We start from the raw sequence: 20,983 nt of genomic DNA on the forward strand, positions 1-20,983 counted from the left end.
CCATTGTTAGGATTCATTTGTATAATAATATATAAATAGTATATAAAGTGTATAAAATACACTATTTTATACAAGGTTGATACATTATTTACAGGTATTTGGTAAATTTCTCACATTTTCTTCTTCTTCTCATTCTTCTTGTACACCTATATACATAGTGTATCACGAAACTTTTTACTACTGTGATTATACATCTTTATACACTTTTATACAACTATATACATAATGTACCTCTTTGTATAAAAGTGTATAAGCATCTATGATGAACTTTTTGTACGATTTTCACTTGCAATTATTGTATAAAAGTCTAAATCTCTAGCAAATAACTTCAAACAATGTATACAACCTACTTAGACTATTTCTAATAAGTTCAAACAATATCCACTCTAAATTTCTCACAAAATCATAATCAAAATTTAAGAAATTAGAATTGAACGAAATGAGATTTTAGGTTTCTCGCGTCTGATTTTGCATTTTGTAATTGTGATAGGTATGTATAAACTCGAGGAAAAAAGAGAATAAAAACTCACGGATATTTCACGCCTAAAGATACACAAAATAAGTAAACGAAAAAAATAATTCGGAGAAATATTGGTTATGGGAGAAGGCATGAATGAGTGTTGACTGAGTATCTTGATTAATGGTTACACTAAAAATAGGGAACTGATTTTCGTTTTCATTTTTTGTTTGCATATGATACTTTTTTATTAATTAAATTAAATATTTATGGGTGAAAAATGAGGAGAGCTCTACAATATGGTAGGTAGGTGATAAAAAAAAGATCAGGTTGTTATAGTTAGAGGGAATGGTAAAAGAAAAGGTCTTATTGATGTTTGGCTACACATTTGCAAACTTGTAACTAGGCTAAAATAGTGCAAGGTCCACTTATGAAGTACATTATTGTGTAATTTAGTCAAATCGTATACATTCCTAATTTGCTATGTTTCAAGATATATTGACGTCATTATTAGGTCTCCCAGTATTTTCGATAATCATAAATTAAAGGATACAGAATTGCGCAAAAATCAACTGAATTGACAAACACAAGAAATAAGTGATTGTACTATACATTAATGCTTCAACAACTTCCTATTCCTTTTACTGAACGTGCACTGCTCCCCAATAAGCGGATAAGAAAGCATATATACGCGAGCTGTAAAAGTTCTGTGTAATGAAGTCCATTTCATTTGTGAATGAAAGTCAAAAATTTATTTTACGAGATGCTCTACAACTTGTGTATTCATTTGGTACGTATGGAACTAAACACATGCGTAAAATCGCCAAAAAAGTTCCATTTTACTGGAGTATATGAATCTGTGATTAAAAGAACAAAAGAGTTTTGATTATGAGTGGAACTTTATCATAATGTAGTTCAACTTCTTCTGAAAATTAGTGCAGGGTGTCCTAAGCATTTTCAGCAGATAATAAAATACATTATAATAGCCTAATTTGTGCGTCTAAAAGTTCACCTTCCCCTAACTTCTTTCCTGAACATCGAAAAACAACACATTTCAGTTTTCACCACAAAATTTTACATGCATGATGAACCATACCCTTATAAAAAGACTTGATTTTTCCATTCTGATCTGTATAAACATAGCTCCAGATCTGCTGTGCCTGTAGCAAAAAACGCGCCCTGTTTGAACTATACCTGATTTAGAAAATTTACAGCACAGCGAATGACTTTCATAGAGCTTGCATCTCAAGGTTAGTTTGTTCGACCCCATTTGCAGAGGAAGGTCCAGATTCTCGGTTGTCACCAGCAGCATTCATCTCCTGAACAGGTGGAGGGTTAACTATTGTCATTTGCATGGCAATATTATCTGACAAACGATTCTTCATCTCCCGATGCTCCTGGCACAAGGCACACCAGTGCAGGCAGCAATGCACCACGCAGGGGTCGCAGGGCGAATTCTGCATCGTTGAGAAATTAGCATATAGCACATGGTACTCTGACAAAAAAGCAATACTAGCGGTAGACATGAAATCTGTCTCATGCCCCAGCAGTGAGCTCAGGACAAACTGATGAGAGGTCAGATTACCTTTTCTCACTCGAAAAACTCTAAATCTAATGCAATGATATACTTAAAAAGATGTCTTTTCTCGGACACCACGAGAAATTACAGTTCGTTTGAGAGTTGAGACAGTTTAAGTCCTAAGCCAATAAAGGAATTTTTTTCGTCCATAGCCAACAAAAATTACCAACTCGAAATTTGGCTAGAATGAAATCACAGGTTATTTTTTGGGTGTAAATAAATAACTGTCAATCAACTTAATCAAGGCCATGAGTACAGGAATTGAAGCCAATTATGCATAATATCGTGTATCAGACAGAAAATAAAGTGTCTCTACCTTGAGATGATACTTCTTCTGCAGTGACTGCCGAACCAGACCAGTGTATATGCCACACATCCACCAACTAAATAATAAACCTTCACAAATGAGGAATGACGTCCTTGGATCAATACCATGAAATGCTGCTGTTGCAGCTGCAACCGCAATGCCACCCTCAATGAAAATGGCATGACAAATGCAAGGAGTAGACCAAGGAGTATCATCATCTCTCAGGCTCTCAACATTATGCCCAAACAAGACACATGGACAGAAAAGTCCTCTCCAGCCTATATAGGTAATTAAACAGTCAGTGTCAGAAGAAGCATGTGTGGCGCATAGATTGACAAAAATGCATACCTCATAATTAAGAATGTGATGCAGATATCTACTCAGAGATGCTGGAGAATGCCAGAAGTCAAGCCCAGCAAAATAGTAAATAACCACAACACTAGCTTAACAGAAAACATAATTTTTGCATATTAAAAAGGTATCCAAGCACTAGTTGAAGATTATTGTCACTTTATTACAAAGAGCATGCTTTTCCAACTTGTATAGTTTTGAATGCATTTCAGATAAATTAATCAACAGATAAACAAGCAGCAGCTTTAGCGCCTAGAGTTCACCTCCTAGGACCAGTTTAATACGTACATAGTAACCAAAAACCAGAATGGCAGGTAACAAACCATACTTGTGTGAAACTGCCAGCCACTTACAAGACAGACAAACCAGCCACACTTGGTCAGCCACAACTGGATCTGGAGATTTAAGTTCAGAAAACCACCATTGTTTTTTCCCGATAATGGTGTTGTCTGAGCCATGTACGCACCTCGATAATTTCACCCTGCTACCTTCACCAGGTACCTGCTACCTCCCGCCAACACACCAGGTAACTCTACCCACCAAGGCTTAGGCGGGGGGAGAAGAAATCACCAAGTGTTTCTTGTCTTTGCTAGGATTTGAACCCTTTATCCAAGGCTTTCACCCACTTCATTGACCACTAGGACCCACCCTTGGGTGGGTGATCAGAGAAACCACCTTTGTTTTTGTTTAACAATATAAAAACAGGACAGGAAAGTGTTCTGAATGAAATCACAGATAATGAATAAAGACAAAGAATACTAGTTGTTTTAGATATCATTACTCACGAGCCTTTATAGCTTTCTGTAGCAGACAAGAAATAACTCCAACTTAGAGAAATCCACTATATAATACTTATAAGCGAATAGATTCAAATATATATTGCACATAAACTGGGAAAATTGGAATAATACAAAGATTAACACTTCCTACTGCATAATCTGAAGACTACTTTATGCATCAAAGTTAGAGATAAAGGAAAACTTTCTAAGTTTGTTTTCTCTCTGTAGGTTTCTTTATAGTTTTTGTATAGGAAGCGGATAGTTAAATGGGACATGTTTTGAGAAGGGCTTAAACTGGTGTTTGCCCTTGGTTTTGTACAGCTACTTGGTAATTAATAAATTTTCTTTAATTGACAAAAAAAGGATTAACACTTCCTAAGTTAAAAGACAAAATGACAGTTTTAGATACCATTCATCATCTGATCCAATGTCATTTCAAGCCTCAGGAATAGTGCAACAACTACATAGTAAACAACACCAGCAAAGGCTACCAATTATTTATGGCGCGAACCTAAATAAAAAAAAGAACTTACAACTATCTTTGTCCTCTGCACATCCAAAAATCCCAGTTGTCCAAGGCTCGTCTGCAGGTGGCTCAAAACTCTCAGGCAGCGGCTGTCCACACTCGTGGCACTTCCGAACAGCTAACTGCCCAATGAAGTGGATGACACATGACATTTGCAATAGAAAGCATGATAAAGGAGGACCAAACAATAGTACAAGTAACATAAAAGTTTTGATGGAGAAGTTTGTAAAAGGAACAATACAGTTATTATTAAATACACAACAAACCCAGTATAATCCCACAAGTGGGTTCGGGGAGGGTAGTGAGTACGCAAACCTTACCCTACCGTGAAAGTATAGAGGTTGTTTCCAATAGAATCTCGGCACAAGAAAAAATGAAAACAAAGCAATAACAACAAACAACAACGAAAACAAGATAAACATGAAAACGAGGCGAAAGGAACAACATGTAGTGATGGAAATCTAACAATAATAGAATACAAGACTGACGCTAACCATCATTATTAAATAAAAATCAGCTAAACCCAGCCAATTTGTGATTTTTTTTTAATCAAAACTAAAAAGAAATACTTGTCCGATTGTTTCCTTAAGCAGAATAGCTGCCTACAACTTAGTAGCAAATACCTTTCTGTGTGTGATGCATATTCCATAATATATTTCGATACAACTCTCCAATATCTGCATGTTATGACCCCACATATGCATACTCCCCGAATGGCAGCTGATTTTTGAAAGGGGTTTTAATGATTGGATATGGGATGAAATAACTCAACTATTGAATTGTTTGGGCATATTTCTCCTGATGTTAACAAGATGGATTCTCAGTTTTGGTTCGCAAGCAACAATGGATGCTATTCAGTAATAAGCTACTATGCTCTGCTGCAAATCAATCAAGGAACTGGAGATTAACTGGCTTGGAAGATACTATGGAAACAAAGGAAATGAGTTTTCTGAGTGATACCCCAAGATGTGTGAAGTCTACTTTCTTACTGGCAGGGACAAACAATTGAGAAGGAAAAGAATCAAACGTGGAATACTATCCCATTATGAATCAAGTGGACCATATGGTTGGAAAGGAATAATAGATATTATGTGGTGAATGATGCAACATTCTTCTTTTGTAAAGAATAGATGTCTAAATTCTCTGTATTCATGGTGTAGGCACAATATGCTGGACAACCCAGCCTTTTATGCTTTTGTAGTACCTCCCTAGTACTATTTATTAAAAAACTAGGTTCATAGGTTCTACGAGTCATGAACAAGTGTCTAGTAGAGTCTTGCAGATCGGTGGATGACGTCTGCATCTATCTTCGAGAGGCTACAGGGCATTTAGGAAATTCGCCTTCTTTCTTTCATTATTGTGCGGCCTTGTTTCAGCTTGAAGCCTGCAATTTCCTATTCGTTCATATGTGATGTTGAGCACCCGGTATCATTGTGCACCGATGGCTTGTGATGTTGTGGATGGGCTGCAAAGGGCTGTGGATGTTTAATTAGCTAATGTGTTGATAGACATGTAAGTTGTTCATTTGGGGAATGAAGATGATTCTTATATCTTGTCGACGAGTGTAGACTCGGTGGTTGTAAAAATGAGAACTTAAATAATTAAGGCTGTGGAGAGAGTCAATCTAACATGACTAATTTTGTTCAACAAGCAAAAGGGCACAAACACACAGCGTGGTAAACTTACAACTTAATCCTATGAACACAAGCGGTAAAAATTACCACTTGCTGTCAAAATAATGTTTCTTTCTTCCCAACTCGAGACACTTCCATTTTTTAATCAAATTTATGTTACAGTTTATTAATTATTTGAGTAAATCTTTAGATCTTCCCCCACAAACTTCTGATTTTATCTTGTTTCTCTAATATTTCACTCTTCAACGTATTTGAATTTCAAGAAAAAGGGATAAAGAATATTAGTTTGGCAATTCAAAGACGGATCAATGAAAGAAGAAAAAACTAATAAGGGAGACATATACTACAATGATGCCTAAATTTGGTGAATACCCATAAAATCAAACAAAAGAACAAGCAATTTAATGGTATCTGGAACTTAACCCAGCAACAAAAATAGTGACAGGGTCTCAAATGAAGAAACCAAAAAATAAAATAATAAAAAGTAAAAAAATTTCATACTTCTATAATCATATACCAACAAGCTAACACATATAGCGCAGACTTGCTGAAAATTAGACAAAGTCATACCTGAAATTTTATTTTTAAAGCAGGATTGAAACACATGCCCCACAAAAATATCCCAGTTACGTACAATACAAATTCAATCAGGCTCACATCGCTAATACAATGAGGAACTGATGAGTATATGTTGCACATGTTCTTTTAAGGAAAAAGGAAGATGCAAGGAAAAAGGAAGAAAACCATTTGCAAAACATGTTTTTAGTATCTGTTTATTTCCTTACTTCTTAGTAGCGAAGAGCAAAAAGTTACAAAAGAATTCCAAAAGAGACCAAAAAAGAAGAGGGATTAAGCAGAGAACCAGAAGATTGAAAACAAAAGTTGAGCAGAAATGAAAGTAGAAACTCACCGGTAACAGAGAGGAGGAAGAAAAAAAGCAGACAGTGCACAACATTAGAAAGTACCAACCATATATTAATGGGATAATTTCACATAAATACAACTCACACACCTGACTTGCAACATAATAGCCTAGATACCACTTTGCAAATCTATAGCCCAAAAATAATAGGCTAATTTCCGAAAGACAGCTTATTTCACACAATCAACTACGGTTATTGCTCTCTCTTTATACAACCAGTTGTTTGCATACACTATTATGTGCAATTGCTGAAGCAATCCAACATGATAAAAGAAAAATAAAAACTTGGTAAATGAATTGTAGAATCCCTCCAACGCGTACAAATCTTTTTTATACAGCACATACACGAAAAAGAAGAAGAGAAGGAAGTGTCAAACTTCCGTAGAGGCCTCTTACACACTAACAATGTATATACATCCTTATAAACTGGAAAAAAAAAATATAATTATACAACATTATAAACAAATATACACAATTATACAATACGGTATAACTTGTATAAACATGTATAATAGTGTATAAGAGGTGTTTGTATATTCATATACACAATTGTACACTATTATACAGTGTTTATACAAACTGCTACATGTTATAATTTTTATCCAAGCCTCGAGTTGTAGTAGAAGGTATTTGATGATTCAACTCGTCTATAGGTTAGCAAGTTTGCGCCAACGATTCGGAATTCAACACAGATACGATACACTCAATTTCAGATTCGAGACTTCAAGGATGAGTGTTTGTACATTCATATACACAATTGTACACTATTATACAATGTTTATACAAACTGCTACATAGTTATGATTTTTATCCAAGCCTCGAGTTATAGTAGAAGGTATTTGATGATTCAACTCATTTATAGGTTAGCAATTTTGCGCCAACGATTCGGCATTCAACGCACAGATACGATACACCCAATTTCAGATTCGAGACTTCAAGGAGGAAAACACACATATCACGGGAATCAATAACTTGCGATGAGCCAAGAAGGTCAACAAGCTTAAGAACAAGCAAGTCTGGAGCTTTCTGCTTCATCGTGTTGAAGATTGATTTAGCTTCCGATCTTTTCTCCTCGGAGCTCGACCAGACATTGGAAATTAAGGTTTCAAAATGCAAAGAGTCAGACCCAATTTCAAAAATCTTCAATATTCTTCTACTTGCCACCATGGACGATGGAGTAGGAGCCCGAGCCTTCTTCGAGCCATTAATGGCAGCACTGCGTAGGGGGTAGGGGAGGGGGAATAGCGGGGGTTAGGTTAAGAGAGGATGAGGGATCTATGTGGGTTGGAAAGAAAGAAGCGAGAGGCGGTGAGAGAGAATTTGGTGTGCTGGGAATGAAGAAAGAAGAAAATAATAAAAACCCTAAAAGTGTGTCTTTAATAATGGGCTAAAGGCTGAAAAGTTTCTTTCAAGTTATGTACAATATGGGCTAAATAGGGTAAGAGCTTCAAATCTGGGCCATTTTCGGTTGGGCTGTTAGGCCAAGTGACATGGGCCGTAATTCTTTCTATATTAATTCGGTAATATAATGATCAAACTGGAATTAAAATAACTAACTTTAGTATCTAATAAACAATAACACTGATATTAATCCAACTACTTCTAGGTTCAAGAACCGAACACTTCATCACTTTGCATGTTATTATCCGAAGCACATGGCTTCCCTATGAAGCAATATTATAACAAAGTAAGACACTAAGCATGTTAACTTAATAATTATAGACATTAAAGTTTTCCTATAAATTGGTTGGCTTCAACATCCAGACGATGGCTTGCCAAGCTACGCAAATAGTGAATTTGCTTATAGTCGCAAAATTTTTCCTACCAATGTATTGAGTTCAACATCCAGAGGAAGGATTGTCAAGCTACTCACTCAAAACTTCTATATTACAACCAACTTTAGCGGTTATAACTCTGAAAACATTCATACTAGAACAAGGTGACTGTCTTAAAGTATTCTTGTTCCACTTTCATAAAAGAATCCGTTTTTCCATCCATTTCGAAAGAAGGAACAAGAGAGAAATCTATAAGGAGCTCATATATAATATATCACAAAGATTTACATTAACTACTAGATGATCTTCCAAGTACTACATAGCCTCATTTATATAGGGGCTAAGAGGTTGTAAAACAAACCTATCTTACATGGAAATATTATCTACAAGTGGGTCCCTTATACATGTGGAGGACCTTAGGCTAAGTTGCTCCGACACGACAGTTTAGGTGTCGCACCCGTGTCGACACGACACTAGGGTCGTATGGGTGTGGGTATGAGATTCGTACCGGATTTGGTAAAATAATTTTGGGTACTTTGAATATGACGGACGGAAAAATTTGAGACGAGATACAATCTGATTCCCGAAATCAGAAACAAAACTAGGGTAAATTTGAAGAAAATAACATACTTTATCTAGGAAATCAATCATTTACTTATCTACAACTTGAAAATAAAAAAGAAATCCACATTTTACAAACTATAGGTAAGTATTCAACAAAATTTCTCATAATTTAGAGAATTTTTTATTTTTTATTTTTGAATTATTTTTAGTCGAATCCCCGCACCCATATCCGTACTAGGATCTGTATCCCCTAATCTTAGAATTTAGATCTCGAAGGATCCGACCTCTAAATCCGCACCCGTGTCCGAGTAACTTAGACCTTAGGTAAAACAACTATTATACATGACAATGCTTGTAAAAGCATGAGAAAGAGGGGTAATATACATGACAAAGCATGTGGAAGTATGTGAAAGTGGGGTGACATATATAACAAAGCATGTGAAAGTGGAGCCAGGAGAGTATAAAATACGGGAATTTTTTCTTGGTACGGCGAGATGATTTTTAGGACCATTTTGAAACTTTGACGTCATCCAAGGTAAAAGTGTGGAAACCAGTTACGACTGCTTTTGATTCCATGGATTCTTGTCTACTTTCTGGAATTAGTTCATTTGTCATGCCATCTTGATCCTTATTTATTTCAGACATTTCTCGTTCCTTTGACTGGTTCACAAATATCGGGGGATAGTCTTCTTCGGAATAGTTGGGTGTCGAGTCATATATATCACCCCACTTTCACATGCTTTGTCATATATATCACCATACTTTCACATGCTTTGTCATACATATGACCCCGGTTTCACACGCTTCCACATGCTTTGTCATGTATATTACCCTTCTTTCACATACTTTCACAAGCATTGTTATGTATAATAGTTGTTTTACTATGGTCATTCACATGTCTAAGGGGACCCAGTTGTTGATAAGATTTCCATGTAAGATAGGTTTGTCTTGTAATAACCTTTTAACCCCTATATAAAGGAGGCTGTGTAGTACTGGGAAGATCATCTAGTAGCCATTGTAAATCATTGTGTTATATTAGAGTTCTTTCTAGATTTCTCTCTTGCTCTTTCTTTCGAATTGGATAAAAAGACCGATCTTTATATGAAAATAGAGTAATAATACTCTAAGAAAGTTAGCTTATTATAGTACGAACGTTTTCTGAGTTATAATCTAAGTTGCTCCGACACGGCAGTTTAGGTGCCGTATCCGTGTCGACACAACACTAGTATGGGTGTGGGTATGGGATCCCTACAGGATCTGGTCAAACAATTTTGGGTACTTTGACCATGACGGGCGGAAAAATTCAAGACGAGATACAATTTGATTCCCAAAATCATAACCAAAACTAGGGTATATTTGAAGAAAATAACATATTTTATTTAGGAAATCAATCATTTACTTATTTACTTATCTACAACTTGAGAATGAAAAAGAAATCCACACTTTACAAGCTATACGTAAGTATTCCACAAAATTTCTCACAATTTAGAGATTATTTAATTTTTTATTTTTTTGAATTATTTTTAGCTGAATCCCCGCACCAATATCTGTACTAGGATCTGTATCCCCGAATCTTAGAATTTACATCTCGAAGGATCCGACTTCTAGATTCACACCCGTGTCTGACACCCGCACCCATGTCCGAGCAACTTGGGTTATAACAGCTGAAATTGGTTGTAGTACAAAAATTTTCCGAGTTGAGTAGCTTGACAAGCCATCCTCTGGATGTTGAAGCCAGCCCATTGGTAAAAAAACTTTTGCAACTACAAGCAAATTTATCGTTTCCGTAGCTTGGCAAGCCATCCTCTAGATGTTGAAGCCAGCCCATTTGCAGGAAAACTTTCGTATCTATAATTATTAAGTTAACTTAGTGTCTTTGTTATTATCTTGAATACTTAATGTCTTACTTTGTTATTATCTCAGTATCAGAGCCAAACCATCAGTTCGGAGAAATGAACAATTTACTAAATACGTCCGAGTCATTTCCATCATCTTCTTCCCTTACAAAGATAAATGTCCTTTACTCTTTCTAAAACTTTGTCAAATAAATATGATTACTAGTATGAAGTAGATATTATATTCGATGGAACAAAGAGTGTAATCTAAAGAACTACCCATCATAAACGCATACTCAGCATTTGCCAAAGAGTAGTTTTACCTTGCTTAAAGAAGTACTATATGCTTCAGCTTAGCTGGAACCTAGATGTCTAATTGGCTACAATATATCACAATCTCACTGCCGCGAACATAAAAACATAGAAGTTCCTTTACTTATCCATTGTATAGTTGCATGTGTATTAAACTGACGAGATAAAGATTAAATAGACTCTAGCATAATTACCAATGGAAGGATTATACCGATCAGCGTTAGAGAAAGCGCTCGCTTCCTCGCATAATTACCAATGGAAGGATTGATGCCAAACCTTAGGTTCTTCTTTCTCTGCCCAGTTTTTAACAAAACCATACTGGCCTTCCTCTTATTTTTATCCTTTATTCTTAGTTCTTATTGCTTTCTTATGTGTTATGTAGTTGTTCTTTTAATGGCATCAAAAGAAGATAGGAAAGACCAGGCTTGGGCTTACTCTGAAAGAGTTAGCGAGACCAACAAGATGGCAATTAGATGTCTTTTTTGTGACAAGATTTCAAATGAGGGAATCTATCGTCAAAAAGCGCATCTAATCGGTGGTGATCCAAATGTCACATCTTGTCCTAAAGTTCCGTTGCATGTGAAGGAGTCGAAGCAATAACAAGAATATTTCTAGTAGAACATCTGAATTGAAAGCATTCCTTCAAAAAAAAAGAGAGAGAAAGACTCAAATGATTCATGAACTAGAACTGTATAATCTTGATGATGACGATGATGAAATAGAAGAAGGTGACGATGCTTCGTCGTTTCTACCAAAATCACAAAAGCGGGGAAGGATGCAACCAATGTCTTCTAGTTGTGGATCTACTGGCAAGACCAAAGGTCCTATAGATTGTTACTTCCCGCAAAAATCTAGAGATAAGGGAGGAAAAAGTGGTAATCCTCAAATTGATGCCAAAGCGATTTTGAGGGATCGTGCAGTTACAAAGTTTGCGCGGTGGATGTATGATGCAAGTCTTCCTTTTAATTGTGTTAATTATACTAACACTTTTTCTGCTTTTATTGAGGTCGTAGGCCAATATGGTCCAGGAATGAAGCCTCCAACTTATCATGAAGTTAGAGGTCCATATCTAAAAAAAAAGGTGGGAGAGGTGAACAAAATCGTGGAGGAGCACAAAGTAGAATAGAACAAGTTTGGTTGTTCCATTATGATGGATAAGTGGACGGCAAGAAATGGAAAAATGATCATCAATATCTTGGTGAATTCTCCTAAGGGAAGCCTGTTTCTTGATTCTGTTGATGCAAGCGACTCTTCGACTGATTCAACCAAAATGTACTCCTTGTTCAAGAGTACAATAGACTCTATTGGAGCAGAATGTTGTTCAAGTTGTCAACGCCAGTGAAAATGTTAAAGCTGGTGATTTGATGTTTGTTGGGTACCAGCATATTTATTGGACTCCGTGTGCAGCACATTGCATTAATTTGATCTTCGGTGACATTTTCAAGGAAAGACCCTTCAGTTCAGTCTTTAATCAGGCAATTAGAGTGCATTCCTATATTGTTCAAAGGCCTTTGTTATTGAATATGATGGAGAGATTCACTAAACAAAGAAGCTTGGTGAAACCTGCAAAGACAAGATTTGCTACCGCTTTCTTGACTTTGTATAGGATGTATGAGCAAAAAACCAATTTGATAAGTTGTTTGTTTCAGACGAGTACACTAACAATGCCTATGAAAGAGAAGCTCAAGGGAGAGAATCTGCAGATATTATACTTTCTCTTTCATTCTGGAACAATGTGGTTCATGCATTGAAGATTGGTGGTCCTTTAGTTAAAGTGCTTCGTTTGGTAGATGGGGAGCAAAGGCCACCAATGGGCTACATGTACGAAGCAATGGATAGGGCAAAGGAGGCTATTCAAGCCTCTTTTAGTGATCAAAGAAAATACAAAAGAGTCTTTGAGATCATAGATAAAAGGTGGGATGATCGGCTTCACAGCCCTTTGCATGCAGCTGGACTTGTTTTGAACCCGGAACTATTTTATGACAATAAAGAGAAGATTTTAGGAGATGAACCTTTGTGGAATGGATACATTGAATGTATTGAAAAGTTGATACCTAATGTATCCGTGCAAGATAAAATAACAGAGCAATTTAGTACTTATAGGAATACTGAGCAACTTTTTGGAAAAGCATGGCAATTAGACAAAGAAAGATGAAGTCACCATGTGAGCGAGTGCTTATATGTTGCTTTATAGTTAATAAGTTATTTCTTTATCAATATTATGTTTTGAAAATTTGTTCTACTTCTACAGTTGAATGGTGGAAGCAATATGGCCATTCCGCTCCAGATTTACAAAAGTTTGACATCAAGGTTCTAAGTCTAACATGTAGCTCATCCGGGTGTGAAAGGAATTAGAGCGTGTTTGAACATGTAAGAACTAAGAAGAAAGATTTAGTATATTGAGATAATTAAATTATATCTCAATTGTCTTAATCTTACTAATTACTTATTATTTGCAGATTCATACCAACAAGGGGAACAAACTAACCTTGAAGCGTCTCAATGATCTAGTCTTCATTAAGTACAATAGAATATTGAGACTGTATTGGTCAAAATCTGACTGTTGTGGTCGACCTAACCGGGACCCATCCAAATGGCGGGGTAAGGAAAGATGCCATGACTTGCTCCAAACCACGTACTCACAGTGCCCGCTAAGTCGAAGAACAATACTCAGGGAACGACGAAAACGGACGTGGTATGAAGGTGCTTTGACAAAAAACATAGCAAAGACTCCATGACTATATATAGGGAGGGGATCTTCCTAGAATGGGGGGCTTTTTCTCTCCTTCCTCTCCTCTGTAATCTTCTTAGTGAAAAGAATGCAGAACAATTATCCATTGATAATGTACAACAGTCATCTCCATCAATCGATGAGAGAAGAAATGAAAAACCTCAATAAGATTGATGGCCCCTATTTCATCTTATGCATCATTTTCTGATTCATTTATAGATCTGGAGTTTATTATGTTTGACTAAGATTTACCTCTTCATCCTCATTAATTGATTTAATCAAAAAGGTTTCAATATCTTTTGGTTAAACAATTTGGCGCCGTCTGTGGGGATTTCTTAGTGAAAGCTTCCTAGTCTCCTCCAGATCAAAAACCGGAAACAACATCGCCCACCAAAAAGAACGGTAAGTAAACTTCACAGGCCAACCTAGATCATGATGTTATATACAAGCAAAAATTGCAACCAACATCTTTCCCGCACACCGGGCAGCCTATGAACCAGCCAAAACGAGCCTAACCCGCATAGGACAAAGGCACAAAAAGAAAGGTAGGGAAAGAGAGCTGAATACGGTTACCGAATTCAGAAAACAACGCCCCCATCAACCATTAAAACGCCAGCGAGCAACGCCATAAATCCACCTCCATTCACCAACTCATCGAATCGGGATAAGGAGAATATCATCCTAGCCCACCTTCTGATTGCTCAAACAAGAACGCATGCACCGTGCAGGCGAGCGAGCAAGGAAACAACCCAACTGAAGAAGGGGAAATTACTACAAAACAACCGAAATATCGTCCACCAGACAAACCCAACTCCTAAGAACTGATACCCCTTAAGTGATACCCCCTCTCCCTCGCCAAGAAGGCGTCCCAAGAGAACCTTCCCGGGGACTTAAAAACCGGATCGACGAGGGGGAAATCCCCGAGGTCAAAGTGTAATTCATCGTCCCACCCACCAATGACATCTCCAGACCGGAAAGCGAAAAGGTCAGACAGGAAAACTCCAATATGTGCGTGAAACGAGTGTGAGCAAAGCAACAGCGTTTTCTACTCTCCGACATCACACTCCCCGATGCAAATAAAATCAGGCGAACCGGGACTCCCCAGAAGATACCCAACTCTCCAAAAAATCGGGACTCGCAACAGGTTAATATTACGACGAAAGTTCGAAATAACACCCTTAAGGCCAAGGGCCTTCGCCAAAAAGAAAGAGTTTGACCTCGATCGAAAAACAACGGGTTAATATTTCGACGAAAGTTCGAAATAACACCCTTAAAGACAAGGGCCTTCGCCAAAAAGAAGAGTTCGACCTCAATCGAACCACGACGGGTTAATATTTCGACGAAAGTTCGAAATAACAACCTTAAGGCCAAGAGCCTTCGCCAAAAAGAAAGAGTTCGATCTCGATCAAACCACGACGGGTTAATATTTCGATGAAAGTTCGAAATAACACCCTTAAGGTCAAGAGCTTTCGCCAAAAAGAAAGAGTTCGACCTCGATCGAACGACGACGGGTTAATATTTCGACGAAAGTTCGAAATAACACCCTTAAGGCCAAGGGCCTTCGCCAAAAAGAAGAGTTCAACCTCGATCGAACAACGACGGGTTAATAATTCGATGAAAGTTCGAAATAACAGCCGCAGGAGCCGCTTCAGACTCCACTCGCCGCCTCTTTGACGGCCCCTCCCCTTCTGCGGCACAGGAAGATTCCTCCGCTGGGTAAGTGACCGGGGTCGGAATCCTAGTTCAAGGGGTAGCCTCCGTGCGGACAACCACAGCCACAGCCGTAGATTCAACTGAGGCGGCCCTCGATGAAGGTCGGGCAGTAGACACTAAGGCAAGGCGAGCAGACGATGTAGGCTGACGAAAAGCTAGTGGAGGAGCCCTCGCTCTCCACACTCTACCTGACATCGACAAACATCACATAAGAAACAAAGTAAAAAGGGAAAGGGGAAGCACAGCGAACAAAAATGATATTACTCACCACTAAGGGGCTTGCATCCATATTTCTCATACACGGACAACCTTGCGCGGACCCCCGCCGTATGAGGAAGGATGGTGTTCACCCACTCGCGGATACCATCAACGGGTGCAGGAGGCAATTTCGCGACTATAAAAACATAAACAGTTTAGTACTACCCAAAGGAAAGCAGTCGAGTATCATTCCGACCAAAAGTATAGGAACTTACATCCGAAGTTCCATTTCTCAGGGAACCCCGTAGGATCCGTCACAAGGTGCTCGATCCGCACATAAAAGTAATTCTCGTAGAAGCGACGATTGGCTCTGCCGTCCATCTTCACCACCAAGCTCTTCAACCCTCAGTGGCGCATGTGAATCATCGTGCCACGAATGAGTTGAGGGGAGAAAATATTGAGCACGTGCCCAAAGTGATCTCACGACCGGCAAGCTCCGCAAATTTGAGCAGCATGAGGAACAATTTATGTAGGTACGGCGTAAGTTGAGCCAAGCATACCTAGTAAAAGCGGCAAAAATCTACCACCAAGAGGGGGAGAGGAAGCGTGTACCCAACGATAAACGGGTAGGCGTAGAACGCGCAATACCCTGGGCGGTCAAAATGAACTATGTCGTTCCCCACCGCCGGCAGCATTTCGACGTAGTGAGGAATTCCCCACCTAGCCTTCAATTCTGCGATCCCCTCCTCATTTATGATGGAGGAAGCAGGTTCCGGTTCCTCCTCGGCGGGACTGTGGAAATCATTCCATGTTTTCCCAGGGCGACGCAAGATCTCAGCCATCGACGAGACCTCCTCATCTTCTACCACTACTACTCCTCCAGTGGCCAGAACATCGCTTTCCAGCACCGGAATTGTGGTGGGGAGGTCAGCGCGAGAAGAATAACCAGCCATTTGTATCAGTTTGATAAAGCAAAGGGATAAAGAAAAGGAAAGATGAAAGTTCTTAGCTAATCGGAGAAAATCAAAAATCCAAAGTATCAAGAGAAAAGAAGGTCCGCAAAGTTCTTTCAAGTAAAGGCAAGGAAGTGTGTCACTCAAATGGTGCATTCCTTCTATTTATAAGAGACATAAATTCCCCAAACACGAAACCCAAGAGTCGCCAATCAAAGCTGATGGGGCATGAAATGGTTCAATCCCCTAGGAACGTGTGTCATAATGGCGGCAACCACGAACAACGTTTCAAGTTAAACGATGTTTCGGTTCCGAAACGGCCGCAACGGTTCAAAGATATCGAAAGGGTGTCGTTACGTTACTTGAATCTAAAAATCATACCCCAGGGGTAGATAATCAGATTTCTCTTAGATAAGCGAAAATCATAATCCGCCTACCGGGCCCGACAAAAGACGACCCCGGCAGACGGAGAGACTAACTGTATTGGTCAAAATCTGACTGTTGTGGTCGATCCAACCTGGACCCCGTCCAAATGGCGGGGTAAGGAAAGACGCCATGACTTGCTCCAAACCACGTACTCACAGTGCCCGCTAAGTCGAAGAACAATACTCAGGGAACGACGAAAACGGACGTGGTATGAAGGTGCTTTGACCCAAAAACATAGCAAGGACTCCATGACTATATATAGGGAGAGGATCTTCCTAGAATGGAGGGTTTTTTCTCTCTTTCCTCTCATCTGTAATCTTCTTAGTGAAAAGAATGTAGAACAATTTTCCATTGATAATGTACAACAATCATCTCCATCAATCGATGAGAGAAGAAATGAAAAACCTCGATAAGATTGATCACCCCTATTTCATCTTATGCATCATTTTCTGATTCATTTATAGATCTGGAGTTTATTATGTTTGACTAAGATTTACCTCTTCATCCTCATTAATTGATTTAATAAAAAAGGTTTCAATATCTTTTGGTCAAATAGAGACGTCGTTACAACGCTCGCAATGTAATTGATCCAATTAGTTTGGACAACATCGATGATGCTAATGAATGTCTAACTGGAGTCCCGAAAGATCATGCAGATGAAGAAGTATTTGAGGAAACTTCTTATTTCACTTGGGGTGATGTTGCGGAGACGCGTGGAATTGGGGAGAGGATTTATGGTTTGAGGGGGAGTACTTCAACTTCAAGTTCACAGAGGAAGGGAAAAGAGGCAGCTACTTTGTCCCTAGTTGATGAAGAAGAAGTTGAAGAAGATGACGAGCAATATAATAATGATAGTGGAATACAAGAATTTGACAATCTTTTAGAAGAATAGGATGCTCATTTTGTGCTTTAATTGATGCTACTCTTTAGTTTCTACATTGAAGTATTGAACAATTGCTTACAATTACATGTGTTGTCTATGCAGTATTTATTTTAATTTTTTTTTTTTTTAAATTCCGCTTCACTTCGAAAAAGCAAGCGCCCGTTATTGCTTAAGATCGTTTGCTCGTGGAAAGATAAACACTTTGGCTCATTTAACTAAACAAATAAGCTCCCCCACCTCCCCCCTCCCCCCAAAAAAAAAAAACTACTTTTCATTGGTATTAAGTTGAAATCCATAATGGAGCAACATATGTACAAAATCCTAGTCCAATTGAAGCACACAATTTGATCTTTTGGAAACATGACACACTAGCAACATTGGACACCAGGACTACCAATTTAAATACTTCCTCAGGTATCACAATTGAATTTGTCCAAACACCACAATTAAACAAGAAAGGTAACTCTAGTCAAGTCGTGATAGACTCCAATAGTTTTGGTGCCTATAAGTAGTTTACCGTTTACAACCTCCGCAAAGAAAATCCTTTACTATCTATAACGAGCCTAACGTTGGACATCATTGCCTATCCACTTCTCTAAACTGCAGATCCACACATATCAGATAAAGTTGGATAAAACTGCAAGCAAAATTCGCAGTTACGACACTCAGTGCGAGACCATATAATCCAACCGTGGTGCGCAGATTTATTCGATATAAGCATAACTATAAGTGACTAAGAAAAATGTATGACTAAAATAATGTACTGACTGAAAAATGCAAGGAGGATTTTCGAAAAATTCAAAGAGATAAAAGGAGAATAAAAACCTGAGGGACATCAATAGGTTGATTAAGCTCGCCAGGCTTAATGTCCTCAAGCGGCGCTTGATCTTTTGTCAACTTGACATACCTCGACGGATTTCCTCCTTCCGCCATCTGAATCTGATCCGCAAAGCTATTACTATCAAATTTCAGCAACCAAATTGGTACCTAACAAAAGTGAAGTCAAAAGAGAATTTGTTTTGAAAATTAAGATTTCGTGGTACCTTGTAACAGTCGGTTGAGTGTTCGTCCCTTTCGAGAGGGGTCAGTCAAACGAGTAACTGCTAAGTATTAGTGAAGGCTGGGATTTAGTACGGTCACGATTATCTTATCTTATTGTAGAACTTCCAGCGTTTATTACAACGGGAAAATCGCAGGTTCCTTCTTTTGGGCGACTTTTCCTTTTTGTTTTGTTAAGGCTCAAGGATCATGCTTAGTACGGCACACCGCCTCCTTTGCGTGTTTTACATACTTTAGCCAATTATTTACTGCCACGAGGCAGACAGGCAGTACTTCTTTGAAGCTCACACCGCGGAGATCTCTCGCTTTCTTTTCTGTTTAAGAATATTTATATAATCATACTATCATTTAACTGATATAAAAAAATATCATATCACTTAAAAAATAAAATTGTATGTAACTCCTAATACAATAAGTACTAATTGATCTGAAGTTCTGAACAAAGAAAAGTAAGTAATTTGTGGTAATTTTTGATCAAGTTGTATAGACGATGTAAGTTTACTTTATAGTGTAAGTGATACTATAAGTTAAATATATAACAATCAAGTTATTTAAAAGATAAATAATAACCTGTTAAGCACTAATTGTAACAATAATATTTTATTGAAATATGTGATTAAATAACACGGTACAATCGTCATACTCTTAAATTTGGCACTAATTATTAGTTTCCTCCCCACACTATACTTACCCCTAATTACCTCCCGACACTTGAATAAATGAATTTAAATACCCTCATGTCTCATACACCTTAGTTAAGTATATACACGCGCTGACCTTGTCGGACATTCTATCCGATGTGTGCTCCACGTAGGCGAAATAATAGAATTTTATATTACCTATACTAAGACTCTTCTGTCTTTCGAATTTCCTCAAATGGTCCTCCTATTTCCCCACTTCGATTTACCTATAAATCTTAGGGATTTAGTCAAGAGATTTCCATTAAATAAATGTAATTTTTTCATTCATATACACTATTTGAAATCTTATGACGAAAAATGTTCATGTTTTGGTATTTACCCGGCCTAAATACATTTTAGTTATAAAATATATACAATCCACCTTAAAGGACTCTCAAATCTATTATTTGTGTCTTAAATCAAGGGATTTAAATACTTCCTTTTTCTTTTCTTTTTTCTTTTTTCTCGTTTCTCTTTCCTTATTTTTCTTCCGGGTTAATATACGGTAATCATGGAAGCTATTTTTCTCCACCCTGTCATTTTTGTACAGTTCTCCCAAATAGCAATTCCCCACTTAAAAGATACAAAAATCACATCAGGAAGGAAGAAACCCAGTGCAATAATCATCGAGATCTGTAAACTCAATGAGAATACTTTAGGCGTTGATCTGGAATGATATGAGGCTTCATAGTCGTCCGATTAACCACTGATTTGACACTTCTATTGGCTAACACCACCACGTCATTTTTACTTTTTCTTTACTTGTAAATACAGAAAGTCATTTCTACTTTTACTTACCTAGAACTTGTAGTCGGTGAATTCCGTATCACATGATTAGTAGGATAAGATTTGATTTATTCTACTAAATCTCTAGACGGTTTGACAAATGAGGTGTACATTTTACTTTGTGTAGTTTAATTTAGATAATGTTAAGGAATACTTGGGACAATTAGTTGCCTTCCTTTTCCATGTATTTTCAAGAAAATTTAACCTTATTAGAATCACCCCGTCAAGATAAGTAGAACAGAAATCAACAGAACACTTTGTCTCACCAAGCAAATATTCAAATAAATACTTTGTCAATTTTGTTCTATTGCTAATTGCAAGATCCATGATACAACATTATTTTTGCAATTTATCTACAACTTTCGTATATTATTTCTACCCAGTTATATACAACTACAATATCATACCACTTAAATATATTTTTATATAAATTTTATACAATATGTGTTTTGTATATTTTGTATCTGATTTATACATAGTAAAAACAAATTTCATACAACTAATTAAATATTG

General features: G+C 37.6%; 1 protein-coding gene across 4 annotated transcripts; it reads right to left on the minus strand.

Moving 5' to 3' along the window:
• Positions 1-1,320: 1,320 nt before the first annotated feature.
• Positions 1,321-19,202, minus strand: LOC104246909 (cell number regulator 6-like). Of its 4 annotated transcripts, none has more exons than XM_009802815.2 (5): positions 18,989-19,202; positions 18,771-18,903; positions 4,007-4,121; positions 2,353-2,621; positions 1,321-1,914 (listed from the first exon to the last, which is right to left on the minus strand). In XM_009802815.2, exons 2-5 carry the CDS (start codon positions 18,876-18,878, stop codon positions 1,687-1,689), a joined length of 720 nt encoding a protein of 239 aa, XP_009801117.1. In that variant the 5' UTR covers positions 18,879-18,903; positions 18,989-19,202; the 3' UTR covers positions 1,321-1,686. The 4 variants fall into 4 exon arrangements, with proteins under 4 accessions (XP_009801117.1, XP_009801119.1, XP_009801118.1 ...); XM_009802817.2 differs by having other exon boundaries at positions 18,771-18,884; positions 18,989-19,171; XM_009802816.2 differs by having other exon boundaries at positions 18,771-18,897; positions 18,989-19,171.
• Positions 19,203-20,983: the final 1,781 nt, after the last annotated feature.

The sequence above is a fragment of the Nicotiana sylvestris genome, chromosome 3 (genome assembly GCF_000393655.2).
Source record: "Nicotiana sylvestris chromosome 3, ASM39365v2, whole genome shotgun sequence".
Classification (NCBI taxonomy): Eukaryota; Viridiplantae; Streptophyta; class Magnoliopsida; order Solanales; family Solanaceae; genus Nicotiana; species Nicotiana sylvestris.

Coding starts and splice junctions, on each gene's coding strand:
- LOC104246909 (XM_009802815.2), bottom strand. CDS start 18,878: ATGGCGGAAGGAGGAAATCCGTCGAGGTATGTCAAGTTGACAAAAGAT. Junction 4,122..18,770: donor AACCTATTGATGTCCCTCAG/GTTTTTATTCTC, acceptor TTCATTGGGCAG/TTAGCTGTTCGGAAGTGCCA. Junction 2,622..4,006: donor TGCAGAGGACAAAGATAGTT/GTAAGTTCTTTT, acceptor TTACCTATATAG/GCTGGAGAGGACTTTTCTGT.